General features: G+C 39.8%; 1 protein-coding gene across 11 annotated transcripts in view; it reads left to right on the forward strand.

Annotated features, from left to right (window-relative positions):
* NEK11 (NIMA related kinase 11) overlaps window positions 1–27444 on the forward strand; it is a 245937-nt gene that overhangs the window by 111231 nt on the left and 107262 nt on the right. For 10 of the 11 annotated variants that reach the window (XR_015727864.1, XM_045791750.2, XM_045791746.2 and 7 more), the window contains one exon: window positions 369–483. Coding sequence is in view for 10 of the 11 variants with exons in the window: in XM_045791750.2 (XP_045647706.2) it covers window positions 369–483 (115 nt within the window). In the remaining variant the exon portion in view is untranslated. Of the gene's footprint in view, window positions 1–368; window positions 484–17692; window positions 20283–27444 lie in introns of those variants that run through there. The other variant, XM_087870200.1, reaches the window with a different exon arrangement.

The raw sequence follows: 27444 nt of genomic DNA on the forward strand, positions 1-27444 counted from the left end.
GGTGGGTGTGGGACCCTGAATGCAGAATTGCAAGGGGTATTTGGTCTTAGCTGCTGGTCGCTCCTGCTCTTGCATGAGCCGGAGAGTGACTACCTCCTTCATTGTGCACCTGGGCATTCCTCCTGCCTCACCCTAGTCATAACCCTGAAACAGATGCCATGGAAGGTTAAGGTCACCTGCTGAGCTGTTCAAGGCTGCTTCTTTTCTCCTAAGCTGGCTTTCTGAAATTTGAAAGTGGTATCATGTTTAACGGAGAGGATTTGATAGACTTTTATTTCCAAATAGTTTTCTAAATAATATTGTTTAATTTGTGGTAATCCTGTTTCTTTCTATCAGCTTCTCACGAACTGTTAATTACCTTCCACAAGGAATTTGATGACCTGACTTCAGAGAACCTGCCTGAGTCTCAGCCCATTCCTTCCTTGGACCTTGACCCACTTGAGTCAAGTATAGAAGACACCATAACTGACCTTGGAGATCACGGTATGAGTTTGCATCAGTATTTGGAAGGGTTGGCACGTGGGTTGGTGTGGCTGACCCTCCAGTAGGCCTGGCTGGCCTCTGAGAAAAGCCTTGGATGGATGTGACCACCTTCCATCAGTTTGCCAGAGCTGAGCTGGGACCAAGATAAAAAGCAGAGAAGCCAAGGGATTTGTCTGTTCTCTTCTATCTTCTTTGTAATAGATGAAGATGAATTAGAAACTCACACCAGGTGAGAAACCTCTTCCACATGAGTTAAACAATATCATCATTAACTCACTCCGGAATAGTGTAGGACTGTGAATGCTCTGAAGTACGTACTGTTTCCTTCTTCTAGAAGTGATTTCCCTGGCCTTAATAAATTTAAAGTGAATAAATGAAGTCAGGCTTTGGAAAATTAACTATATGAATATGCAGTCATTACCAGAAGAAAAATGCTCAGAGCTGTGACCCAGATGGGAGAGAGCATAGCTTAATGGTTGAAAACATGAATTTTAGAGTCAAAAGCTGCCCCCATCAGGGAAACCGCTGGCAACTTCATCTTTATAGATCTCAGTTTCCTTATCTATGAAAGGAAAATAATATTTCCTTTAGGGCTTGTTGTGAAAAGTAAATGAGAGTAGGCATGTGATGTGCCCTTGCGTCAGTGCTCTTGCGTCAACACACAGTAAGAGCGAAAGAAAGGGAAACAGCTTATGACCCCGGGAGAGAGGGTTATGACCGTGGGGGCCATCTCAGTCTTGTACCACCCTCCCCAATGCCTAGGACAAAATGCCAGGAATAGGGTAGGCACTCAATTAAATATTTCTTGAATGAGTGAATGAATGATATGTTAGTCTGGCCCTCTGAGAAGCAGATGTCAAGATGGGTATAAAAGTGGAGGATATTATTAGGGAAAATGTCTGCATAAAAGGCATTAGGAAAGGAGCTGGAAAAGGCTGAGAGAACCATCAAACCATGGTTCAAGTCATGTTCCAAATGAAAAGAGAGAGGTTTGGTGGATGTGTACTGGTCTGCTAGGCAAACGGAGGCAACTAAGACATCAGGAAGTCTATAAGCAAAGTCAGCCATCAGGGGCTTGCCTTAGTATCCCTGCTGTCCTTTGGCAGTGGTAGTAGCCTCTGAGGGAATGCAGGGATGGATTCCAGAACACAGCCCTGGGGCCCTTGGCCAATTACTCTCCTTGTAGTGGGAGGTCTTTGAGGAGCGTCCTTATGGCTGCACAATGGTATAACAACTCTCTTGGGCAATAGTTGAGTTCTCTTTCCAAACTGAGAGTGAAGGTAGTGAAATTTGGATTGATGGGTCATCTCAGCCCAAATCTGCATTTGAAGTCTTCCTGACCGAGCTTTTAGAACTTGTGTGCCTCTTTCACCTGTAAGGAAACTAGCACCTGAAGCTCTTTAGGTTGGCATTTACCAACTTTTAAAATGTTGTTGTGGAAGCCATCTGGTAACAGGTGTTACTGACAAACAAATATGTATATCAGATGGATTTGCATCTTAGAGCCATTTTAGGTATTTCTTTAATATATTGTTATTTTCCAAAAATGAGACTTGGAAGCACAGAAATATCCCATGGGCCTTTCTTTCCAAAAATATAAAACTGAGAGTTAGGCCATTGGGTAGCACTTGATTTGGATGGCTTGTGCTTTGCTGTAAGGCAGAGCCATCACTGTGTATAAAGAGGAAGCCCCAGAACAGGATATTGAGTGGGTAGTCTGGGATCAAGAAGTCTGGGCCCGGCCTCTGGGTCTCAAGTAGGAAAAATACTTACTACTCATTTCATAGATGAGAAACTAAAGACATTATGTAATTTGCTCAAGAACGCAAAAGTGCCTGCTTTCTAGAGCAGCACCCTTTCCATTTTCCCCAAAGTGTATGGATTTGGAGGTGGTGGGTAGCAGCAATAGGTTCTCAAGAAGCAGACAAATGAGTTGGACTTTCAAAAGGCAGAGTCTTTGTGTGACTCTATGCTAATTTTTGTGAACTGTAGTAGTCAAATTACTCCTAAGCTAGCCTTGACCACAGGTCGCACCTGCTACTAGGAGACTCACGCTGATGTCCTCCTTTGTCTTTTGTCATGGGGGTTTCAGTATGGTAGACCAGGCATTGATTTACCAGCTGAACTGGAAATGGTCAAATCTACTCCTTTGACGACCTTATTTATGCTAAAGGAAACACTGCTTAGATCTCCCATCATAAGCTGTCAGATCCAAAAAACACATCATTGTTTTAGTCGGGCCAAATGCCTTGTAAAATACGTTAAATATTCCCCTGTTTTTTCCTTCCTGTAAATTCATATTTTTCTAAATTGGAAAGGAAGACCTAGAATTATGAAAACGTAACCTTTGGGTTGATGATTGATTGGAATTGTGGACCACTACAAGATTATTAGTGATCATATCGCTGAGTTGTGAAATTTTGAGATGTGAGACTTCAATTTGTTGATGAATTCTGAGGTGGCTATTTCCCTCATTCTCTTTGCCTTTTAGAAGATTTGACTCCAAACTTTTAGCACTCAGAGAAAGTTTTCATTTGTTTATTTTTCATCTAGCATGTATATGTAAAATAAAATTACACAGTCTTTTTTTGAAGCTTCTACACCAAATGTTTAATCAGTCTTTGGTGTTGAATTGAAAAATTCCCTCTGGGATGTGAGGAGTTTGTTGCAGAGAAAGAAAACAGAGTAAGGCGTTATTTACATTTGATATGCATTTCGTTGACTACTGCTGATTTAATCTAGCTGAAGTCATGGATAACCATTATAATCAAATGAGAAAGCACAACTGGAACATTAAAGAAATTATCCCTACCTAACCCCTTACATGTAATACTGATGATTTCTTGCACATTAATTTCTGCCAGGAATTTCATTGCATTTAGCCTTATTTTCAGCACCTCCCAGTTGAGTCGCAGAATAGGGTTTCTTTCAAAGCTGAATAGCTTGAGGCTCATGAGCTTGGTGCAGACAGAGCATGGCTCTCAATCCACCTGTTCAGATGCTAAAGCTTCACTGGAGTAGGCCTTGGCTGCCCGCCCATGACCTGACCAGTTGTCACTTAAGTATGCTTTCAGCTACTCCTAGAGCAAGTCCTCAGCCCCTTCCCTGTGCTCAGAGAAAGCTCTGACCTCAGGGGGGATTGTCCTTTGCTTGCGTATAGGAAGTCCACATGGCCTTTGCAGCTGTGGGCTATGCTCTGTGACTTTTGGTGTCATCTCTTCCCTTTAAATGTCCAAGTGGAAATAAAGTGATTTGAACTCTGTTAGACAATGATATGTTTTTACTGTTTTAATTTTAAAAATGAAAACATTTACTGACTCTGCAATTCTACCTCTAATTACCTAAGAGAAATGAATACGTGTCTCCAAGAAGATCTGTACACAAATGTTCTTAGCAGTTTTATTCATAGTACCAAAAATAAGAAGTGTTTACCAATAGATGAATGGGTAAACAAGCTTACAGTTTATCCATGTAATATAATACTTCTTGGCAATGAAAAGGAACAAACTATCAATACACACAACAATATGGATGAAATAAAAAATATTGTGCTGAGTGGAAGAAGCCACAAACAAAAGAGTTCATATTGAACGATTGCATTTCTATGAAGTTCTAGAACCAGCAGCACTTATCTGTAGTGACAGCAATGAAGCCAGTGGTTGTCTGGGAATTGGGAATTGACTCAAAGGGCACAAGGGAGCCTTTTGTGGTGATGGAAAACGTTAGTACCTTGATTGTGGAGGTGGTTTACCCTGATGTATATATTTGTCAAAACTCACTGAATTCCATGCTTTAAATGAGTGCATTTTATTTTCTATCAATTATACCTCAATAAAGTCGATAAATTTAAAAAAATACGGCTAAGATAGCCAGAAAAAAGGAGAAAGGAAAAAAAACGATAAAGATTAATGCCTCACTCTGTGCTTTCGTTAATGAATGAACAAGAGACACTGGTGAGGTTGTGGAAATAGAAGGTAACTGCGAAGATCTCTAGTATTACTTGGGACACAAAATCCTTAGTCCAGATAGTGATCGTGGAGTTTTCTTTTAATGTCAGCTGAGCATTATTGCCTTCCACAAGGAATGTTAACAGAGTTTTGGGGTCTTCTCTCCAGAGGAAAATTGGCTTAAACATGATGGGCTGGGATCCCTTAGCTCCTCTCTTCAGTCTTTATAGTTGGGGGTGTTACACTGGTGTAGCAGGAACCCATACCAGCAAGTCTCACGGACCTCGTGTCCTCTGAAAGCAGCCCGAACATACTAGAACAAAAAATAACAGCCCGGACTCCAAAACCCAGCCCAGAGAAGCCAGTAGAGCTGCCTGGCTCATTAGCCCTCAAAGAGAACTAAGTGCTAGGGGTCACTTCTATGTTCCTAGATGTCCCATCACTCCCAGAGCTTTAAATGTCTTAAAGACTTCATTTATAAATATAAATTGAGGGTGGTTTCATTTCAGATTTGTCACATATAACATCGAGTTACATTTGCATTACATGGTAGTTTCCACCTGACTCTCATATTTACATCCAGGAATAAAGGCTCCTGCAGACACTCTCTAATTTCCTTGGCTCTAGAGGATAATTCAAATGAATCTAATATTGAGTAAAGACGTGCTGATTCTCCACCCTGAGGCATATTTAATAATTTAGGCTGTTACTTCCATAGGAGAAGCTGGGTAGGTGCCTCTAACTGAAATTTAAAGGATTGTATCCAATTTGAAAACTTGAAGTGGATGTAGAAAACACCTGCCTGACTGGCCACTTCACTACTGTGTCCTAAACAGGCAGGAGAGAAGTAAGAGGGAAATCAGTCCCCAAGAACATCAGTTACTCATAGAGAAAATCAGCACCTATGGACATCTCGAACTAATTTTCTCTCCTGCGAAAGCTGTTATGTGATTCCATGGTCCATCCCCTTCGCCCAATATAAATTACATAGTAGTTATTATACCGAAGGTGCTGCTCGTGGGCCAGAGAGCGTGCTTCAGTGGCCTTGCTGGGCCTGTCATGGGTCATGTTTGGAATGAATCAATTAAGCAGAAAATTAAATAAGCACCAATCATGGTTTTAAGGTCAGATAAACTTCAGAATAGAATAGACTAACCCCCCCTGTACTGTGGACTTCAGACAGCACTTTGGACATACCAAAGGATGGTTTTTCTTTGGCTGATGAAATTATTTTCCATGCCTGGAAGTTTCAGAACTGTGCTCAGGGCTCCCGCACCCACCACCAAGAGAACATTGTTCTGATGCCGGGAAGGAAGTGAAGCTGTCACAGAAAACTAATAGAGCTGGAGGGGATAGTGCTCGCTTCAGGTCAAATAACCAACTTTGATTCGTATGCTAATTTTTTGAAGAGATTGAAATATTTTCCTTGGGTGTTTGTTTAGGCCAGGCTTTAATTTAGATATTTGTGCTAGGAATTTAAATGTGTCTTCTCTGATCTTCATAGAGGGGCTGTTTTGTGGCGGTGAGGGCCACGGCAGTATCAGCCACCTCCTGTGTTCACTTGTCGGAGCCTTTTTTGAAAGTGAAATAGCACATCTCCTAAACAAACAAAAAAACCTTTCTGGCAAGGAACTGTGGCAGCAGCACCTAATACCTTCTGTCATTCATGACTAACAACATTTTCCACTGCCTTCTCTTCTTCTCTCGCTTCAAAAAAAAATTCAAAATAGACAAATAGGAAGCCTGCAGAAAGGTTCAAAGTGATTGTCATGTTTCATAGTAGCGTGTCTGTGTGCGAGCAGTGTAATGAATTTGACTTATTCTAAAAAAGTCCATTTTCCCACATCTGTCTGCAGAAAGTGATGTTTGTGACATTGCCAGCATTTGCAGCTCACCAGTTAGACTTGTCCCTGAGACTGGGGGAAGAGTTCTTTATAAACTCATTATTCTGCACATTGCTATCCACATGTGAGAATACATTTTAGAAATAATTCTACATACCTAGCTTCACAGCTAACCGTGTCTTTCCTGCTCACCCCTAGGCCTCTCCCAGTTTCTTTTCTGGCCATGGCTCCTTTAAATTATTAATGGGAGTTCTTACTCTTAGAGATTAGCCAGCTAAGTACATGTTGGAAGATGAGTTGAAGATGCCTGCAGGCTTTCACTGCATTTTGTACCTGGGCATTTGGGGTTTTAGAGAGAGCAAAGTGACTTTACCCATTTTATATTTCAGATTCATTTTTCTCTTGTGAATCTAGGAAAAGTGAACAAACACATTCCCTCTCTCCAGCTTAACCCTACATGGCCTGCTTTCCTGGCTTCACCCAGCTTAGAACTAAATGAACTCCCTTCCTTCCCTCCACCTTCCATCTCCTCACAACCCCATTCTAAGAGGTAATAATTTAACGGTTGGCATAAGTGGTTGCTTATGAATATATGGTCTCTAGCTATATATTTAGCCTCCTTTTATTTGTGAGATTCCCATTTTGAAGAAGACTAACCTTTTGTGTTCATGGTGTGCTTGATGAGAGATTTTAGTGGTATACCAGAGAGGGCTAGAAAGTGACTACTAGCGGGTTGCCTGGGTGGCTCAGTCAGTTAAGCGTCTGCCTTTCGCTCAGGCATGATCCCAGGGTCCTGGGATCGAGTCCTACGTTGGGCTCCCTGCTCAGCGGGGAGCCTGCTTCTCCATCTACCTGCCGCTCCCCTGCTTGTGCTCTCTGTCTCTGACAAATAAATAAATAAAATTTTTGAAAAAGTGACTACTGGTTAAGAAAGAGCAAGTTTTGGAAAGTTAAAACAATTTTTCCCCTTAGCCCCATTAGCTCTGTGTCATTGATGACGAGAGTGGGTCAGTGCCCTGATTGTGCAAGTGTGTTTAGAGGCTACATTTGTACCTCTTCCCGGAAGGCCATTGAGCCATCTTGATGTCGTTCCATACCTCACCTCTTACTTTTTACTCTCAGTAAATCACAGTTCTATGAATGTTGATCACACAACTCAAAATTCCACTAAATAGGCATCATGAGAAAAGCATATGTTTCCCATGATATTGACAGTATTCCTTGATTCCAGTTCATGGCACTGCTGAGAAGCACTCACAGTACAGAAGCGTGTCACAGCACAGCAGCTGGGAGCCAGTGGGCTAGTCCTTCGTGCCTCAAAGCATGGTCTGGGGACTGCGTCACTAGCATCCTGAGAACTTGTTAGAAATGCAGAATCTCAGGCCCTACCCTAGGCTTACTGCATCAGAAGATGCAAAATCCCAATGATGTGTGTGTGCATTCAAGTTCGAAGAGCCTGAACTGGACTCTAAGCTCAACAAGAGTGGGGACTGTGTCTGTCTTGTTCTTTTTATTCCCACCTGCTGAAACAGTGACTGGCTCTGAATTGGTGCTTGGTAAATATTTGTTGAATAAATGATTAAATCTAGGGGAAAATTTCTATAAGAATACTAACGCTTTTTGTCATAAACAGCATACATTTCTTGCAGAGATGGATTCAGTTGGGGAAAGAGTAGAATAACAAGTTGCCAGGAGAGGCTAATTTCTGTGCATTGGTGTTCTCTTTAATTTTTGCTCTTTCTTCTCAAGGGAGATGGTAATCTCATTTTACCAGATGGATCCTGGAAAGAGGAAAAAAAAGGAAGAGTGTCAGAGATGTGGGGATGGAAATCCTCCATGCATGCTTTTTGAGTCCCCTAGCCATTGCCTCTTCCTTTATGGATACCCCTCCAGTTAAATAACCTCTAATGTAAGCCACCAGTGTGCGAAAATAGGCTTTCTTCTTCTGCACTACCGATAGAACAGTATTCAGTTGAAAAGAAGTGGTCACATCACCACAAGGTAATCCTCTCAGACTCCTTTGTGTATTTGCTAAGTGTACACATGTAACAGGAATAAAGGGGTTTTATGAAGGATAGTCTGTGTTACAGGTGCACACTCGTCTCTTTTGTTTGCATCAGCTTAGTCTCCCCATGGAATCCATGACAGCACTTTACCTAAGACAGAGCATGAGCAAATGCTGGTTGGTGGATTACTCTTAGAACAGGGTTGGTAGAGCCTGTATGTGGAAATAACTCTTTAGTGGTTTTATTGGCTGGGTCCTCTGGGAAGCAGACACTAAGACAGAGAAGTGTAGGAGATGTATTGAGGGTAATTTCTGTTGAAAGAAAAATGAGAGTGAGATCAGGAGTAGACAGAGAGAGTCTCCAGCCTGTGATGCAGGTCTGACACCTGTAAGAGGTGAGCAGGAAGGAAAGAGGAGTGGGTAGGAAGAGCCTCAGACCTCACTGTAGCCCCGAGGCAGCCTCAGTCAACCCAGTGGAGAGTTCTGGATCAAAGATTGTCCATAGAGGAACCCTGCGCTGGGCAGAAATACTGTGCCCTACTATCCCTTCCTGCTCAACAGATGCTCAAATGCTGCCGCCAGAGGCTGTCAGCTCTCTGCATGCTTTGCAGCTAATCAGCAGTTTCTTGGAAGGACATCCCTCCATAATTGTGGACAGACACCCCTCCATAAATGCCCCACGACTCCAATGAGGCAAGTCATCCCATATGCTTGAGATGAATAAAGTAGTATTTGAATAAACAATCTATAATTCAGTACTTTTCTCTAACTCAGGGTAAACTTACCTCCAGTATATGCAAAGGAAGAATGACTCAAACTTCTGGAATATCCATAGACATGTCACAAAAATCCACTAGACTGGAAGCTGCTGGTGTACCTGATAGAGATTGAGAGACAGACTTGGTCTCTTTCCCACTTCTAGCCATTAACCAGCTGTGTGAACTGGGGCAAAAAAAATTATTGCCAAGCCTCAAAATTTCTCATCTGCATAATGGGAGTAATAATACCCAATTTTCGGGGGTTAAGGGAGGAATAAATTAGATGGTAAGCAAAGAACTTTGCACAGTGCATGAACCAGAAAGTGCACAACCATCTCTCACTAAAAAAAAGATACAACGTCAAAGCAAGTTGCAATATTTTCTCAAGTTCCACATAATACCTCTGAATTGGTGGTAAGTATTTCAGTTTTTAACTACCCAGGAGACCTTCTGATTAGAGCTTAAAAACACCTTCACCAGATTAATTACGTATGATTTGGAATATAATACTTTTATTTGCTCTAGTTTTTGTATTTATGAGAAATATAAAATTGCTCAGGCTGGTTAGTTCCTCCTGTCAAATTATAGTTTAATTATGCCCATCTGGACCAATTAGTTTAGCATCAAAAAAAAAATTATCTTCTTTGTCAAGACCGTGGACAGCCCACAGAACTCAAGCCAAATTCCCAGAGATTGTGTGCCCTCTTTTGGTGCGTCAGGAATGCCACTGTTACACCCAGAAGTAGGACCCGGAACAAAGTTCGTTAAAAGATACTTCTTTGCCAGCCATCCCATAAACTGGCAGCTAAAATTTCCAGCTATTTTCCCTAAATACATTATAAATGTAAATATGTTTTGTACTAAGGAGCATAATAAGGGCAAGAATATACATTAGTTTTCCACTGTAGTCTCATTTGGGATTTAGGCCAAATTCAGATGAAAATAAAGAGCTTGGTAGGCATAACTATGACTTTTGCAATGGAAATACTCAGGTAACACATGCAGTTATTTTAATAGAACTCTCTGCTCTGGGTTTATAATGAAATTAGGAAGTTTTTCTGAGACACAAGGATTTGTTCTATGCTCTTACCTTGGAGACTGTATGTATAATGACCTCCTGGTTTTAGACAAATTGCTCTGAAAATTTTTTCTATTTTCCCTTTAGTAAGAATATAAAGAAATTTCAGCAGGCTGAACAGATTTCTAATATGGGGAAAGTCTGTACTCATTTCGAATGTATTATTTTGCCTCCCTTAGGGCTGCACATGGAATTAGAATATTCCAGATATGATTTTATGTACATAATTAAATCATTCGATTCTTACCACAAATCTGGTAGACAGGCTATATTTATCTTAAAGAAGGATATAATGGCTTGTTGAAGACAGTATTTTTTGACTACAGTATGCTACAAACTATAAGGTGCCTTCGGATATCTATAAGAGATTTTCTTAAAATAAGAATTAATTGGAGCAAATTCTAGGTTATCCTAATAATATAATTCTCAATCCTTTTTTTTTGTAAGTGGGAGTTGTGGTTAGAAGGCTAGTGTTGTTTGTCTTGGATCTGCCCCATGAGTTGGTTATGCCTGTGATGTCATTAATCCTATCAAGAGGGGAGAAGGCAGGCTCGGTGTGACCCGCCAGTCTGAGGGGCCATGGCTCAGGTTTGTCCGTGCTCAGGAGAGAGCAGGTCTTCATAGTCTGAGTCAGGATACCGTAAACACAGGAGGCTGAACTGGCCACTGCCTCTTCAAGGTGACTTTGTTGTATGTACTGAGTCCGGGTTTTTCAGTTGGGCTGCTTATCAGGATCCCTTATGGGAATTTAAAAAATATAAACACCATAGTCTCTGTCATCTTAGACTTTGATTTAGAAGGTTTACATCAGTGGTTCTACATCACGTGGAGGGTTTGTTGAAACAGATTGCTGGGTTCAGCGGGACGCAGGAGCCGGCTTACATTGACTCATGGACCCTATTGCACACATCTTCCCGTCTCGTGTTCAGTGATAGCACCTGGGTAGCTTGAAATCAGCTATGAGTGAGTGAGTGCTTGCACCAGGGAAATTGGCAAATGCTGCTAATCAGAGCTTTCCTCAAGAGCCAGTTGTTAAACCTTTACCAGCACACCACTGGCAAGGAGCCCCACCTCCAAAGCTTGTGACTTAGTAGGTCTGGGATGACGCCCAAGAATTTGCATTTCTAACAAGTTTCTTGGTGATGCTGCAGCTGGTTTGAGGAGCACATACTAAGAACAATTTGTCTAGAATTATGCTGTCCAATTTGATAGCCACTAAATCACAGATGGTTATTTGAATTCAAATTTTAATTAATAAAAATTAAATAAAATTTAAAAATCCTTTCGTCAGTCACGTTAGTCACATTTCAAGTGCTTAAACTAATATAATGTTATATGTCAATTAGACTGCAATAGAACTGGGGAGGGGGGTGGAATGCTTAAGATTCCCATGTGGTTAGTGGTTACAGTGTTGGATAGCATTCTTCTAGAACATTTCATCATTGCAGAAAGTCCTTTTGGGCAGCACTGTTCCAAGAAAAAAGCTGCACACTTAATTTTTTTTTTTAAGTTCTACAGGTTATTCTGGTGGGAAGTCTGTTGCAATAATCACTACAATTATTAGATATTGAGCTTACATTTCAGCTCTCTAAAACTCAAACTCACAAAAAATTTTGTGTTCCTCATTTTCCATTTCTTGAGAAGGAAGGATTGATTTGCTAAAAATCCTCAAATACTTGACAACATGTATTAATGACTCTTTTTTATAGGTGAGGACAAGGAGGTAAGGATGAAAGAGGTATTGTTGAACTGGGACCCAGCCTCAAATCCATATTTATTTCAGCCCAGAAGTTTCTCCTCTATGCTGTGACAGCTCTCTGCTAAATAGAAAAAATTAGTACAGGTGTTGGTCATAGTCCTACCTCCAGATTGTATCAGGGGCCAGCAGGGAGATACCATTCCAGTGGCTCTGACAAAATGTATGGCAAATGAAAGCCTCAGAGGTCTTTCAGACTTTATCTAATAACAGCTCCCTCCCAACAGTGAAGGACACGAATCGCATTTATTGGAAAACAGTTGATCCTATTAATGAATTAGAAGTGTTCAAACCAGCAGACTACATAAGACTGAAGAGGGGATAGAATTTAATTCCAGATGAAGTGTCAGGTGAAACAGTTAAGTCATTAGTGACATCTGTGGAGCAAGCCAAAACCTGAGTTAGGGTTACACAAGGAGACAGAGGTCTGATAGTTGGACCAGGAAAGAGTTGGCCTGGGACGCCAGCTGGTGTGGGTTGCCTCTTGTGTGTTGTTGGGCAATGGTCTTTTTATTCCAGCCTGGTTTATAGAAGCACGCTGTGTGAGTTACCGTCTCCACGATGCTTGTGTGGCCTAAACAATGTCCATTTACTTCTGTTCCTATGTAACTGAGATTTTATGTTCTTTACAATGATCACAAAAATTGCCAGTGGTATTTCTTTTTCCTCCGAAAGATTTATTACAATAGACTTTCTTTTCTCAAGTGGCAGTTTGCCTCTGTGAGCTTCAAAAGCTGTTGCATTGCCTGGTTCTGTAGCAATCTCTTCAAAACTACAAAAAAAAAAAAAATCTCTTCTTTCTGAGCTTCTTTTTAGGAATTCTGGAACTCTTCCTTTTAGAAATTTCCCACTGCCATTATCCTTATACCTTTGTAGGCACCATTATACCCTTTTTCTTTTGTATCCTAATTGATCTGCCTGCTCCTAGGAAATTTCCTTTCACATCCTTCAGCAAAGCATTCCCTGAACACCATTTTCATGAACAGTCAACCTTCCACAAATATTTATTGGGTGCCTACTCTGCTGGGAAAAGAGAATACAGGATACAGTAGTAAGCAAAACAGACTTGGTTCTACTCTTATAAACCTATAGTGAAGTTTTCTTCTACCCAGAAGCCTTTAGTTACTTCCTAAAGTGGGTTGAATCGTGGCCCCCCAAAAATATGTCCACTTGGAACCTCAGAATGTGATCTTATTTGGACTAAAATTCTTTATAGATGTAATTAAGATAAGGATCATCACATGAGATTACTCTGGATTATGATGGGCCCTAAATCAAATGACAAGTCCTTTGAAGAGAAAACAAGACAAATACACTGAGAAGACTATGGGAGGACAGAGGCAGAGATTGTAGTGATGCATCTACGAGCCAAGGAGCACCAAGGATTGCCAACATCCAGCAGAAGGTAGGAAGGAGGCATGCAACAGGTGCTCTTTTTGAGCCTCCAGAAGGAACCAAACCTGCTGGTACCTTGATTTCAGACTTCTGACCTCCCACATTGGGAGAAAATAAATTTCCCTTGTTTTCAGCCACCAACTTTGTGGTGCTTTGTAATACCAGCCCTAGGAAACTAATATACTTCCTTTACTCTTAGAAATACAAACTCTTTCATCCAGTTTTCAACTAGTAATCAAGAGATCAAGTTACATAGTCAGGCTTTCTAGGTTTGAGTTCTGGATTTGTCAATCACTAACTATATAACTGGGTCAAATTACTTAAACCTTGTGCCTTAGTTTCTTCATCTGTAAGATGGGAATGAATAGTATCTATGCCATAGCATGGTTATGAAGAATAAATAAAATTACATATTTAAAACACTCAGAACAGTTGCTGGAATGCTTAATAATTATGGAAATTTTTTTAACCACTGTATTACTAATGTTTGTTGATGTTAAAAGCTTACACAACCAATGTAAACTAGTGTGCTTTTTCTCACTCCTCAACTCTATCACTTTATGTCTCTCCCGCTCTTGATGACATACTGCCTTGTGTTTTTATTGAACTTTCTGTATTAATATATAAATCAACAAATATTTACTGTGGATCTGCTAAATTCAAGGTATTCTGCCAACCACTTTGGAAAGCACGTTATTAATACCACCAGGAAATATAGAATCAGGAAATAAATGGTATGTCTACATTAAGGTGATCACCAATAATTTTGAAAAAAAAATGGGTATAATTCTGAAGAATAGAGAGGAATGAAGAGGTTATCTCAAATAGGAATCTTCAGGAATTTTTCCAGTACCATTAATTGAAAAACTATCCCTAACACTTTTTTTAAAAAGTTGTATTTTTACCAATATTGTAAATGTTTGTGATAGGTAGAATAATGGCTTTGCAAAGATACCCATCTTCTGATCCATGGAATTTTTGAATATGTTACTTTACATGGCAAAAGGGAATTGAAGTTGCAAATCTAATGACTTTAAAACAGGGAGATGATCCTGGGTTATCTGGTTTGGCTCAATATAATTACAAAGGTCCTTAAAAGTGCAACAGGGAGGGCAGAAGAGAAAACCAGAGACATAATAGTATTAGCACTTGACTTGACATTGCTGGATTTGAAAATGAAGAAAGCTGGGGGTGGAGGGGCAGTGTTGTGTGTGCAACAAGCCAAAGAATGCAGGCAGCCTCTAGAAACTAAAAAAAGAAGGCTTGTAGAGCCTCCAGAAGGAATGCAGCCCAGATGATACCTTGATTTTAGGCCCCTTCAACCCATTTTGGATTAACGTCTAGAACTGTAAGATAATAAACTTGTATTATGTAAGCCACTACATTAGCCATAATTTGTTAAAGCAGCAATAGAAAAGCAATGTGGTATTTTTTCCCCTAGGTATTAACTGTAATTTTACTTGAAATTATCAAATGAAAAACTGAAATCGGGTGATTGCCGAACTTCAGATAAATGTTTCTTTACCACAGAAGATATTAGTTACTGGGACGCCTGAGTGGCTTAGCTGGTTAAGCATCCAACTCTTGGTTTCGGCTCAGGTCACAATCTCAGGGTTGTGGGATAAAGCCTCGCGTCAGGCTCCATGCTCAGTGTGGAGCCACTTGAGATTCTTTCTCTCCCTCTGCCCCTCCCCCCACTTGCACAGGTGCTCTCGCTTTCTCTCTAAAATAAATAAATAGATATTTAAAAAAAGATATTAGTTACTAGAATAATTCTTTAAGGATAAAAATGATTATAAAAAGTGTGTGAAAGCTAGAGTCATTATGGCATTTATTATCTATGTGTGTCACTTTAGATAATTATTTGTTGAATTCCTGTTCTTCCTAATGAGGAAGTCAAAACAGTAAGGCTTTTCCAATGTGACTTACCTCCCAATTTTAGCTATATCTTGTTTTTACATTGTTAAAGTTTGTAATTTCATATTAACTACATTTTGTTCTTAAACTGTAATTCCTGGATCCTTATTCTTTAAAATAAGGAGATTTTCTTGGAATTTTAACTCAAATTAAAGGCTTCAGTGAACCTATCAAACTTTTTTACCATAGCTTCTTCATTCCTGAGTTCCTAAATTTATTTGTTTGCTTATTTGTGTTTTTACTGTTTTGTTTTAATTTTTTCGTAGTAGTCTCTTATAATCTTTTGTATTTCTGTCATGTCAGTTGTTACTTCTCCTTCACTTCTGATTTCATTTATTTGGATCCTTTTTTTTCTTGATGAGTCTGGCTTAGGATTTATCAATTTTGTTTATCTTTTCAAAGAAACAGCTCCATGGTTTCATTGATTTTTTTCTATTGTATTTTTTTAGTCTCTGTGTCTTTTATTTCTGCTCTGATCTTTATTATTTCCTTCCTTCTACTCACCTTGGGTTTTGTTTGTTCTTTTTTTGCTAGTCTCTTTAGGTGTAAGGTTAGATTGCTTATTTGAGTTTTTTCTTGTTTTCGAGGTAGGCCTGTGTCACTATAGGTTTCCCTCTTAGAACTGCTTTTGCTGTGTCCCAAAGATTTTGGACCATGTATTTTTATTTTCATTTGCTTCCATATATTTTTTTATTTCTTTGTTGACTCATTGGTTGTTTATCATGTTGTTTAGCCTCCACGTGCTTGTGTGTGTTGCAGTTTTTTTCTTGTGACTGATTTCTAATTTCATATCCTTGTGGTCAGAAAAGATACATGGTATAATTTCATTTTTTAAAAAATTTATTGAGACTTGTTTTGTGGCCTAACTTGTGATCTACTCTGGATAATGTTCTATTTGCTCTTGAAAAGAATATGCATTGTTGTTTTTGAATGGCATGTCGTAGATACGTATATATGTTATGCCCATCTGATCTAATGGGTCATTCAAAGACACTTATTTGATTTTCTGCCTAGATATGGGGTGTTAGAGCCCCCTACTATTATTTTGTTACCATCAATTTCTCGCTCTATGTCCATTAATATTTACTTTATGTATTTAGGTGCTCCAGTGTTGGGTCCATAGGTATTTACAATTGTTACATCCTCTTGATGGACTGATCCCTTTATCATTATGTAATGCCCTTTTTTGTCCCTTGTTACAGTCTTTGTTTTATTATTTTGTCAGGTATAAGTATTGCTACCCTGGCTTTTTATTTGTTTCCATTTGCATGGCAAATGTTTTTCCATCCCCTCACTTTCAATCTGTATGTGTCTTTAGGTTTGAGGTGCATCTCTTGTAGGCAGCATATAGATGGGTCTTGTTTTTTTATCCATTCCACCACTCTGTGGTTTTTGATTGGAGCATTTAGTCCGTTTACATTTAAAGTAATTATTGATAGGTATGTACTTATTGTCATTTTGTTACTTGTTTTCTGGTTGTTTCTGTGGTTCTTCTCTGTTCCTTTTTTCTTCTCTTGCTCTCTTTCTTTGTGGTTGATGAGTTTCTGTAGTGTAATGTTTGGTTTCTTTCTCTTTATTTTTTGTGTATCTATTATAAGTTTCTGGTTTGTGATTACCATGAGGTTCATGTATAACATCCTAAGTATATAACAGTCTATATTAAGTTGATAGTTATTTAAGTTTAAACATGTTCTAAAAAAAAACAACCCTTTTTTTACTTCCTCCTTCGCATTTTATGTGTATGCTGTCATATTTTACATTTTTTATTTATAATTTTCTTATGTCTAATTATGGCCGTTTCTTTTCCACTGAAAGAAGTCCCTTTAATCATTCTTATAAGGCTGGTTTAGTGCTGATAAACTTCTTTAACTTTCTTTTTGTCTGGGGAACTCTTTATCTCTCCTCAACTCTGAATGATAACCTTGCCAGATAGAGTATTCTTGGTCATGGATATTTTCCTATGAATATATCATGCCACTCTCTGCTGGCCTGCAAAGTTTCTGCTGAAAAATGAGCTGATAGCATAATAGAGTTTTCTTTGATGAAACTTTTGTTTCACTCTGCTTTCAAAATCTACCTTTAAACTTTGACATTTCAATTATTATGTGTCATGGTATGGACTTCCTTGGGTTCATCTTATTTGGAACTCTGTGTTTCTTGAACCTGGATGTCTGTTTCCTTTCCTGAGTTAGGGAAGTTTTCAGCTATTATTTCTTCAAATAATTTTTCCGTTCCTTTCACTCTGTCTTCTTCTGGGACCCCTATAATGGAATGTTTGTTTGCTTGATATTGTCCAGGAGATCCCTTAACCTATCCTCATTTTTAAATTCTTTTCTCATTTTGCTTTCAGCTTGGGTGCTTTCAATCACCCTGTTTTCCAGATCGCGGATATGTTCTTCTGCATTTGCCAATCTACTGGTTGATTCCCTCTAGTGTGTTTTTTATTTCAGTTATTGTATTTTCTGGCTCTGATTGGTTCTTTTTTATATTTTCTATCTCCTTATTGAAGGTCTCACTGAGTTCTTCCAATCTTTTCTCCAGCCTGGTGAGTATCTTTATGATTATTCCTTTAATTTTTTATCAGGCTTATCTCTGTTTCATTTGGTTCTTTTTCTGAGGTTTTGTCTTGGCCTTTGTTTTGGAGCATATTCCTTTGTCTCCCCATTTTGCTTGGCTTTCTATTTGTTTCTCTGGATTAGGTGGAAAAACTACTCTTCAACGTGAAGAAATGGTCTTGTATATGGTTGTTCCCTATGTGTATTTGGTGAATTTCACTGGCTGGCTAGAACTCGCTGGTGTGGGCTGGGGGGTTTCAGGATTCTCCATGCAGTGGGTGCCCTGGCAAGATAGCTAAAGCTGAAGTGGGTGTAGGTTGGGGGAGTCCCATGGTTCTATGCACAGAGGGTACACTGGAAGGATAGCTAAACCTGAAGTAGATGCAGGTCAGGGGGACCCAGGGTTCTAAGCACTGAGGGCACCTGGCAGGACAGGTAAAGGTGGGTGCAAGCTAGGGGGTCCTGGGGCACTCCTCTTAGGGGCACCCTGACAGTACAGCTAGTCTTTAATTTTAATTTTTTAAAATTTTGCTTCATTGTTGTAAGGACAATTAACATGACATCTGCCTTTTTGGATGTTTCACTGTACTATAGTATTGTTGATTGTAGGTGCACTGTTATGCAGCAGATCTCTAGAACTTATCTCGCATAGCTAAATCTTCATGCTCATTGATTAATAACTCCCCATTTCTTCCTTCCTCCAGCTCTTGGCAACCACCATTCCACTCTTTGATTCTATGAATTTGAGTATTTTAGATACCTCATATGAGTGAAATCATGCAGTGTTTGTCTTTCTGTGACTGGTTTATTTCACTTAGTGTAATATCCTCAAGGTTCATCCATGTTGTTGCATATTATGAAAATTGATTATGTTTTCCAAAATTAAAAAAAAATTATTGAAAAGAGTGGCATTGTTTTACATTTTTTAAAAAAGTGACTTAATAGAAGGCAGCTGGATTCTCATAATCTGCTTTGCATTTAGATTTATCATGACATCACATGTCATAGAGTGTCTGGAAAACTCCACCATGCACTCATGAGAGGATGAAAGCAAAAAAAAGCAGATAAGGGGCGCCTGGGTAGTGCAGTTGTTAAGCGTCTGCCTTCGGTTCAGGGCATGATCCCGGCAATCTGGGATTGAGCCCCACATCAGGCTCCTCCGCTGGGAGCCTGCTTCTTCCTCTCCCACTCCCCCTGCTTGTGTTCCCTCTTTCACTGGCTGTCTCTCTGTCAAATAAATAAATAAAATCTTTAAAAAAAAAAAAAAAAAAGGCAGATAAGGTCTTAGTACTGTTATGAAGGTAATTTAGATTTTGGACTCCCCTGAAAGGGTCTGGGGGACCCCCGGGGCCCCTGGACCACTCTTTGAGAACTATTCTTCTAGGCATGAAGTGAGACACTGGAAGCCAGCATTAAGTATTCCTGGATATCATGAATAATTTCTCCATTTGTATTGCCCTGTTAAACAATTTTTAATAAGCTGGCATAAAGGATAATGGAGCAGCAGGATCTCCTTTCAAGAATATGGTGCTCTAAGGTAGAAAACCTACTCTATTTGAATTTCATGGGTGTGAAATCATTAATAAGCAGAAATGATGTCGCCAGTGTTATTGTAACAGCCATAAAAGCTGCAGTCTCACTGAGATGATACACTTTTATGCTTTAATGGACATTATTTTATGTGCTAAGTAGGTGGATGCAAGATCTTGAGGGGCCTCCTGTGGGGATAATTGTGTGGTGACGTGTATTCATTTACTTATGGATTTACCCCCAAAGAACTTGGGAGTTTCTGAATCAATCACCCAAACACTTGGCTCCAGCATTTGCTAGGCATAGCAGTTTTCACCACCGAGGACTCCCAAATAAGATGCAAATTGTCTGATAAATTATTTTGTATTACTCTTTCACTTTTCAGAAAAATAGTCCTTGGAGAGCTGTAGCATCAGCAAATGCAATCAATGCTTTAGAGCAGGTTGATTTTCAGTTGTTATTGTCACGGAAATAAAACCTTCAGACACCGGGAGGTATGGTGACAGTAAAATGTGCTCTTTCCCTGGAGGCCTGGGATTTCAGAGCATACCTTCAGGTAGATTGTTCCATGTCAACATTGATAAATTACACATATAGCTATCTCTATTTTCATCTCTCTAGTTATAGTCTTAGATTAATATATTCCTATTTTGTTTAATTTTCTCTTGGGAAGATATGAAATTATTTTTAGTCAAATGGCCTATGAAAAATTAGGTGCATTAGACAAAGGTGTGTAATGTACTAATGGAATAAACACAATTCTACTTTTCTAATTTTGAGTAGAATACACAGAAAAAACACAGATAGGCCCAAATTTATATATATTTACATATACCTCTTCCGTTGTCAAGATTTATTTGATCCTGTTAAGTTTTCTGGGGGCTTTTTAATAGGATCCTATTAATTCAGATCCTAAAGTCAGAAATGCGTAACATTGTCTCACTTTAACATTAATAATTTTCTTCCTCCCTGTTGTTTAAAATAATCATTTTCATTTGATTGAGGGAAGCAACACAATACTTATGCTATTTGCTTTGTTGCATTTTTATAAATTTGTCCTTTCTTGTTAAATATTTTGGTAATAATTATCACACCAATTTAACTAAGAATTTTGCTTGAGTTTTAAATTGAGTTTTACAATTGATTAAATAGGAGAAACCAGAACCATTTATAAAATAAAAATCTATTTTTGCTTTTTGTCTGTCTTAGAAATTTTCATCCTACCAGGGATCATGCAATTAGATGTATCTTCTTAATTTTGTTTTTTACACAATAAATACAAAGCAAGAAATCTGCATAGTATAGTGAGAAATCAAGAGATACAGAATAAGATCTGACGCTGAGTCCAGGCTTCCTCCATTGGCTGTACGACATTAGACAAGTCCTCTAACTTTTACAAGTCCCAAATTGTCATCTATAAAATGGGTTCTGAGAATCCATTCCCAGGCCACTCACAGAACACCCCAGCTGCCCAAGGCTAAGCAGCCAGTCCTCACCTCACCTAAAGTGTTACACCTGCCTCTGGCTAGTCTCTGGCCTCTGACTAGTTCATTCTCTATACAGCTGCCAAAATGGTCTTTAAGAATGTAAATCAGATCACAGCTTTGTAGTACTACTTGAAATCCCGCAACGTGATGCCCCCAGCTTTGTTTTTCCTTTTCAGCACACCTTGGCCTTCTCTGGTTCCACACGAATTTAAGGGCTGTTTGTTCCAGTTCTTTGAAAAATGTCATTGGTATTTTGATCGGGATAGCATTGAAAGTGTAGATAGCTCTGGGTAGCATGGACGTTTTAACTATGTTAATTCTTCTGATCCATGAGCATGGAATATTTTTCCATCTTTTTGTGTCTTCTTCAATGTCTTTCAAGAGTGATTTGTAGTTTCTAGAATATAGATCCTTTACATCTCTGGTTACGTTAATTCTGAGATAACGTATGATTTTTGGTGCTATTGTAAATGGAATGGATTCCCTAATTTCTCTTTCTTCAGTCTCATTGTTCATGTATAGAAATGCAACTGATTTCTGAGCATTGATTTTGTATCCCGCCACATTACTGAATTGCTCTATAAGTTCTAGTAGTTTGGGGGTGGATTCTTTTGGGTTTTCCATATAGAGTATCATGTCATCTGCGAAGAGAGACAATTTGACTTCTTCTTTGCCGATTTGGATACCTTTTATCCCTTTTTGTTGTCTGATTGCTGTTGCAAGGACTTCTAGTACTATGTTGAATAGTAATGGAGAGCGTGGGCATCCTTGTCGTGTTCCTGATCTTAAGGGAAAGGCTTCCAGCTTTTCCCCATTGAGAATGATATTTGCTGTAGGCTTTTCATAGTTGGTTTTTATGAGATTGAGGAATGTACCCTCTATCCCTACACACTGAAGGGTTTTAATCAGGAAAGGATGCTGTATTTTGTCAAATGATTTTTCTGCATCTATTGAGAGGATCATATGAATTTTGGCTTTTTTCTTGTTGATATAATCTATCACACTGATCGATTTGCGAATGTTGAACCACCCTTGCATCCCAGGGATGAATCCCACTTGGTCATGATGGATAATCCTTTAATGTACTGTTGGATCCTATTAGCCAGGATCTTGTTGAGAATTTTGGCGTCCATATTCATCAGGGAAATCGGTCTGTAATCCTCCTTTTTGATGGGGTCTTTGCCTGGTTTGGGGATCAAGGTAATATTGGCCTCATAGAATGAGTTTGGTAGCTTTCCTTCTGTTTCTATTTTTTGAAATAGCTTTAGGAGAATAGGTATTATTTCTTCTTTGAATGTTTGGTAGAATTCCCTGGGGAATCCATCAGGCCCTGGAGTTTTGTTTTTTGGAAGGTTTTTAATCACTGTTTCAATCTCTTCATAATTAATTGGTCTGTTTAAAAAATCAATTTCTTCCTGTTTCAGTCTTGGTAGTTTATAGGTTTCCAGGAAGGCCTCCATCTCTCCCAGGTTGCTTAATTTATTGGCATAAAGTTGTTGATAAAAGTTTCCAATAATCCTTCCTGTTTCATTGGTGTTGGTTGTGACCTCTCCCTTTTCATTCATAATTTTATTAATTTGGGTCCTTTCTCTATTCTTTTGGGTAAGTCTTGTGAGTGGCTTGTCTATTTTATTTATTCTTTCAAAGAGCCATCTTCTAGTTCTGTTGATCTGATCTGTTGTGCTCCTGGTTTCTAATTCATTGACCTCTGCTCTAATCTTGATTACCTTACACCAGTTAGAATGACAAAAATTGACAAGGCAAGAAACAACAATTGCTGGAGAGGATGTGGAGAAAGGGGATCCCTCCTACATTGTTGGTGGGAATGCAAGTTGGTACAGCCACTCTGGAAAACAGTGTGGAGGTCCCTTAAAAAGTTAAAAATCGAGCTACCCTATGATCCAGCAATTGCACTACTGGGTACCTACCCCAAAGATTCAGATGTAGTGAAGAGAAGGGCCATATGCACCCCAATGTTCATAGCAGCATTGTCCACAATAGCTAAATCGTGGAAGGAGCCGAGATGCCCTTCAACAGATGACTGGATTAAGAAGATGTGGTCCATATATACAATGGAATATTACTCAGCTATCAGAAAGAACGAGTTCTCAACATTTGCTGCAACATGGCGGGACTGGAGGAGATAATGCTAAGTGAAATAAGTCAAGCAGAGAAAGACAATTATCATATGGTTTCTCTCATCTATGGAACATAAGAAGTAGGAAGATTGGTAGGAGAAGAAAGGGATAAAGAAAGGGGGAGTAATCAGAAGGGGGAATGAAGCATGAGAGACTATGGACTCTGAGAAACAAACTGAGAGCTTCAGAGGGGAAGGGCGTGGAGGAATGGGATAGGCTGGTGATGGGTAGTGAGGAGGGCACGTATTGCATGGTGGGTAGTGAGGAGGGCACGTATTGCATGGTGCACTGGGTGTTGTACGCAACTAATGAATCATGGAACTTTACATCAAAAACCAGGGATGTACTGTATGGTGACTAACATAATATAATAAAAAAATTATTGTAATAAAAAAAACAAAAAAACAAAAGAGGGAAATAAAAAAAAAGAATGTAAATCAGAGTTTGTTGTTGCTTGCTTAAAGTTCTCCTGTGGCTTTCTGTTGTGTTTCGCATACAAAATAGAAAATCTTTCACACGGCCCCCCTTCACCAACTTCACCCAGTGTTATGATCCATCTCATTCCTGTGATGGTGACCAGCCATCCTAGGTTGTCTGGGACTTCTTCAGTTTTAGCACTTAAAACTAGAATGGTTGGCTACTCTACTCCTGATGGTCCAGCTACACTGGCTTCCTTTCATTTCCTTGTGTGCCCACATCTTACCCACCTCAGATGCTTTGCAAATGTTGTTTCTTCTGGAGGCCACATCATTTTATCTCACTGTGTACCTGGCCTATGCCTATTCATTCTTCAGGCCTCAATTCAAATGTCCTGTTCTCAGAAAATCCTTCCTCAGCCACAGCTGTAGATTAGAGCCTGTGAAAGTAGTAGAAAAATACATATTGTGCTCTGCCTCCAGTTTGTGGCACAGAGCTCCTAAAATCCTTGTAGTTCCCTAAGTGGTAAGAATACTATGAGCATCTTTTGTTCTACTATTTGGTCTTTGAGCCTAATTCATGAGGCAGAGTTCCTAAATCCTTTGGAATTTCCAGAGTGATAAGAATGCCTTTAGTTCTGGTGGGATGACTCTTGGTGGGCTCCTGGATTTGAAGGAGAGGCTGCTCCTACCTCCACCATTTGTAACTGCTTATTGTCTATAGCAGAGGTGGATAAACTTTCTTAAATGGTCAATAGTAAATATTTTAGGCTTTGCACACCATACCATCTCTGTCACAGCTACGCAAATTTGCTAGTTTAGAGAGAAAACAGCCATAGATGGTTTGGGCTATGACTGTGTTCCCTAATTTTGTTGACAGAAGCAGGGAGCCCAGACCTGGCCCACAGGCCCTAGTTTGCAGACCCTTGGTCTAAGTCATTTTCTGCCTATTGTCCTTTGGTTCTGAGAATATTGGTAGATACGCTAACAGCACTGGGAAATGTAAATTTGAAATGAAATTTGCTTCCTAGATGTTCTCCTTTCCTTTATTGAAACTTGGCTTTGGCTTCACTGAAACAAACACTTTTAATACTGTTACCATGCAAATACACAGCACATCCATTTCTTCTTAGTTATTAAATAGGGCAAAATTAATTTTCTAGTGGGATGACTAAGCATTATTGCTGTTTGTGAAAAGAATTTGATGCAAATCAGTAGGTATGCCCTGGGCTTTTTCATTGTGTGTTGGATGAGGACAATCACAGAGCATAAAAACATACATGCTCTGAGGGAAGGAGCTGGATATTAACAGGGAGAGGGCACTCAAACTTGTGATTTCAAGATTTTTTCTTCTCCTTTGTGGGTGAGGATTTCTTGGGAATGTTTTCAGCTCTAAGGAGTTTAGAATTCCATAAGCACCATGGCTGAATAATTCAACAATACCTAAAGGGCTCAGTGCAGATCAAGAGGCCAAGTGGCGCTAGGATTGGGGGAGAGTCACTGTCCTTGAGGACCTGAGCTCGGTGCAGCAAGCCGATGGGCTTGGGTGGGCTGTGTGCAAAGCAAATCTAAAATTTAATTTGGGTTTGGAATGTGGGTTGGGTAAGACAACGTCACAATTGGGTGATCAAATTGAAATGTAAATGGTAACTAAGAAGTGACGCTGTTGGTTCAAAATGTTGAGAGCCATGAAGTGTTTGGAGATGTGGGTCAGGTTAAGTGCTTCAGACACTTTTGGATAGAGAGCACAGGTATGCAGCTGGGATTCCATTACCTGTTTTTAGAGGAGACATGTGACAGGAGGGTGTCTGATTGGAGGAACCACAATAAGTAGAACTAGAGAACCCTGGATAGGAAGCAAGTGCCAGAGAAAAGTTTTCCCCATATAGCAGCTGCTGTCAGTGTTCTGTCTATACCTTCTTCCATCCCTTTTTCATTTTCTTCTGCTCGCCTCTCACCTGTGTCTCTTTTGGTGGGGGGCTGTGGGAGGCTGCTTTTCTAGTACTCAAAGAGAGCCAGAGTGCCTGGGAATTTACCCTTCACTCCTGCCCCCCGCCAAGTTCCCGAAGGCAGCCTTTTAAAAGTGACTAATGTGTGCAAGAGTATAAATGTTCCAGTACCCTCCACCAATTGACCCTAGAGCTCTGTGGGATTAAACCAAGGTTACCCCTTGTGGGACTCTGCTTGATGCTGGCCCTTTGCATGGCCTCCTGCCCCTCTGTTTTACTTCCTCACCACCTACCAGTGTTTCTCAGGAGCCTTTCCTAACAACTTTGATGAAGGTCTTCATATCAGAATCTGCTTTTGGGGAATCCAACCTAAGACAACTGGTTTTTTAAGAAGTTGGAAGTAGTTCCTGGCTATTATAAGAGATCCAGTGGGGGGCACTTGGGTGGCTCAGTTGATTTACAATTTGATTCTTGATCTGGGCTCAGATCTCAATCTCACAGTTGTAAGTTCAAGCCCCGTGTTGGAGCCTATTTAAAAATAAATTTAAAAAATAAATAAAAAGAGATCTAAGGGGGGGCGCCTGGGTGGCACAGCGGTTAAGCGTCTGCCTTCGGCTCAGGGCGTGATCCCGGCGTTATGGGATCGAGCCCCACATCAGGCTCCTCTGCTATGAGCCTGCTTCTTCCTCTCCCACTCCCCCTGCTTGTGTTCCCTCTCTCGCTGGCTGTCTCTATCTCTGTCAAATAAATAAATAAATAAAATCTTTAAAAAAAGAGAGAGAGATCTAATGGAATTTTTTTCATCAGTTTTTCCTGAATTAAGCTTTTTAAAAAATTTATTTTGATGGTTTTATTGGTCTGCTGTCTGTCACAGGACCGCCATTTGAATCACTACATCAGTAATTGATAAGGAAAATGATTTTAATAAGCCCCTGAGCCTTTTGTGCAGATACTTACTCTACAGTCATGGTGCAACACTGGGTACCTGCACCTTCCAGAAGGAAGACTTACACAGATCCCACTGTGCAGGGTGGACTGTTTCCCTGGTGTCATTCATGGTGGGCATCAATGTTTTGACCCAAATAGCCAGTCAGGCTCACCAGAGAGGTTTGAAAACTCCAAACAAAATGAAGATGATGGGATTTTTTTTAAATGACTGTAAGGAGAACTCTACCAGAGATCTGTAACAGTTTACCATGAATACTCAGAGACCAAGAGCTTTTCAAGGAAGATAGTAGATTCTGACAGTAGATTCCAGTTTCTATTTGCTAGGTAACTGGTCCCCTAAGTGTTGAGATGGTGCTCAATTCTGAAAGTGTCGTGGATTCTACTGTTTGGGACTTTTACAGCCTGAGTGGGAGATCTGAGTTCTCTTTGCCAGCTTCATTCATCTTCTCTGTCAGAATCCAGGTTGGGAAAAAATACTCCTGTTAGATCTTACGATGCTTAATATCATATATCTTAACTTGGCTAGGCTGTGATACACAGATGTTTGCTCCAAAACCAGTCTGGATATTGTGTGAAGGTATTTCTTAGATGTGATTAACATTTAAATCAGTAGACTTTGGGGGCGCCTGAGTGGCACAGTCGTTAAGCATCTGCCTTCAGCTCAGGGCGTGATCCCAGCTTTCTGGGATCGAGCCCCACATCAGGCTTCTCCACTAGGAGCCTGCTTCTTCCTCTCCCACTCCCCCTGCTTGTGTTCCCTCTCTCGCTGGCTGTCTCTCTCTGTCAAATAAATAAATAAAATCTTTAAAAAAAAAAAATCAGTAGACTTTGAGTAAAGCAGGCTACTCGTCATAATTTGGGTGGACCTCATCCAATCAGTGGAAGATCTTTGGAGAAAGAACTGAGGTCCCCCTGAGGAAGAAGGAATTCTGCTTCCAGATTGCCTTTGGACTCAAGATTGCAACATTAACTCTTGCGTAGGCCTCCAGCCTGCTGTCCTGCCCTGCAGATTTTGGACTTGCCAGCTTCCCACTGTAATTGTGAGAACCAGTTACTTAAAATAATTTGTCTGTATCTCTTTTTCTCTATCATATCCTATTGATACTGTTTCTTCAGAGAACTCTAACATAGATCCCATTAAATGCCCCCCCATCAGAGTCCCACCTTCTGGACATTTCTCTGTTTGATCAGTTCATGCTCTCCTTAATGTAGGTTATGGTGCATCTTAGTTTTGCGGT

This window comes from Ursus americanus, chromosome 20 (genome assembly GCF_024610735.1).
Source record: "Ursus americanus isolate L20-20 chromosome 20, mUrsAme1.1.p, whole genome shotgun sequence".
Lineage (NCBI taxonomy): Eukaryota > Metazoa > Chordata > Mammalia > Carnivora > Ursidae > Ursus > Ursus americanus.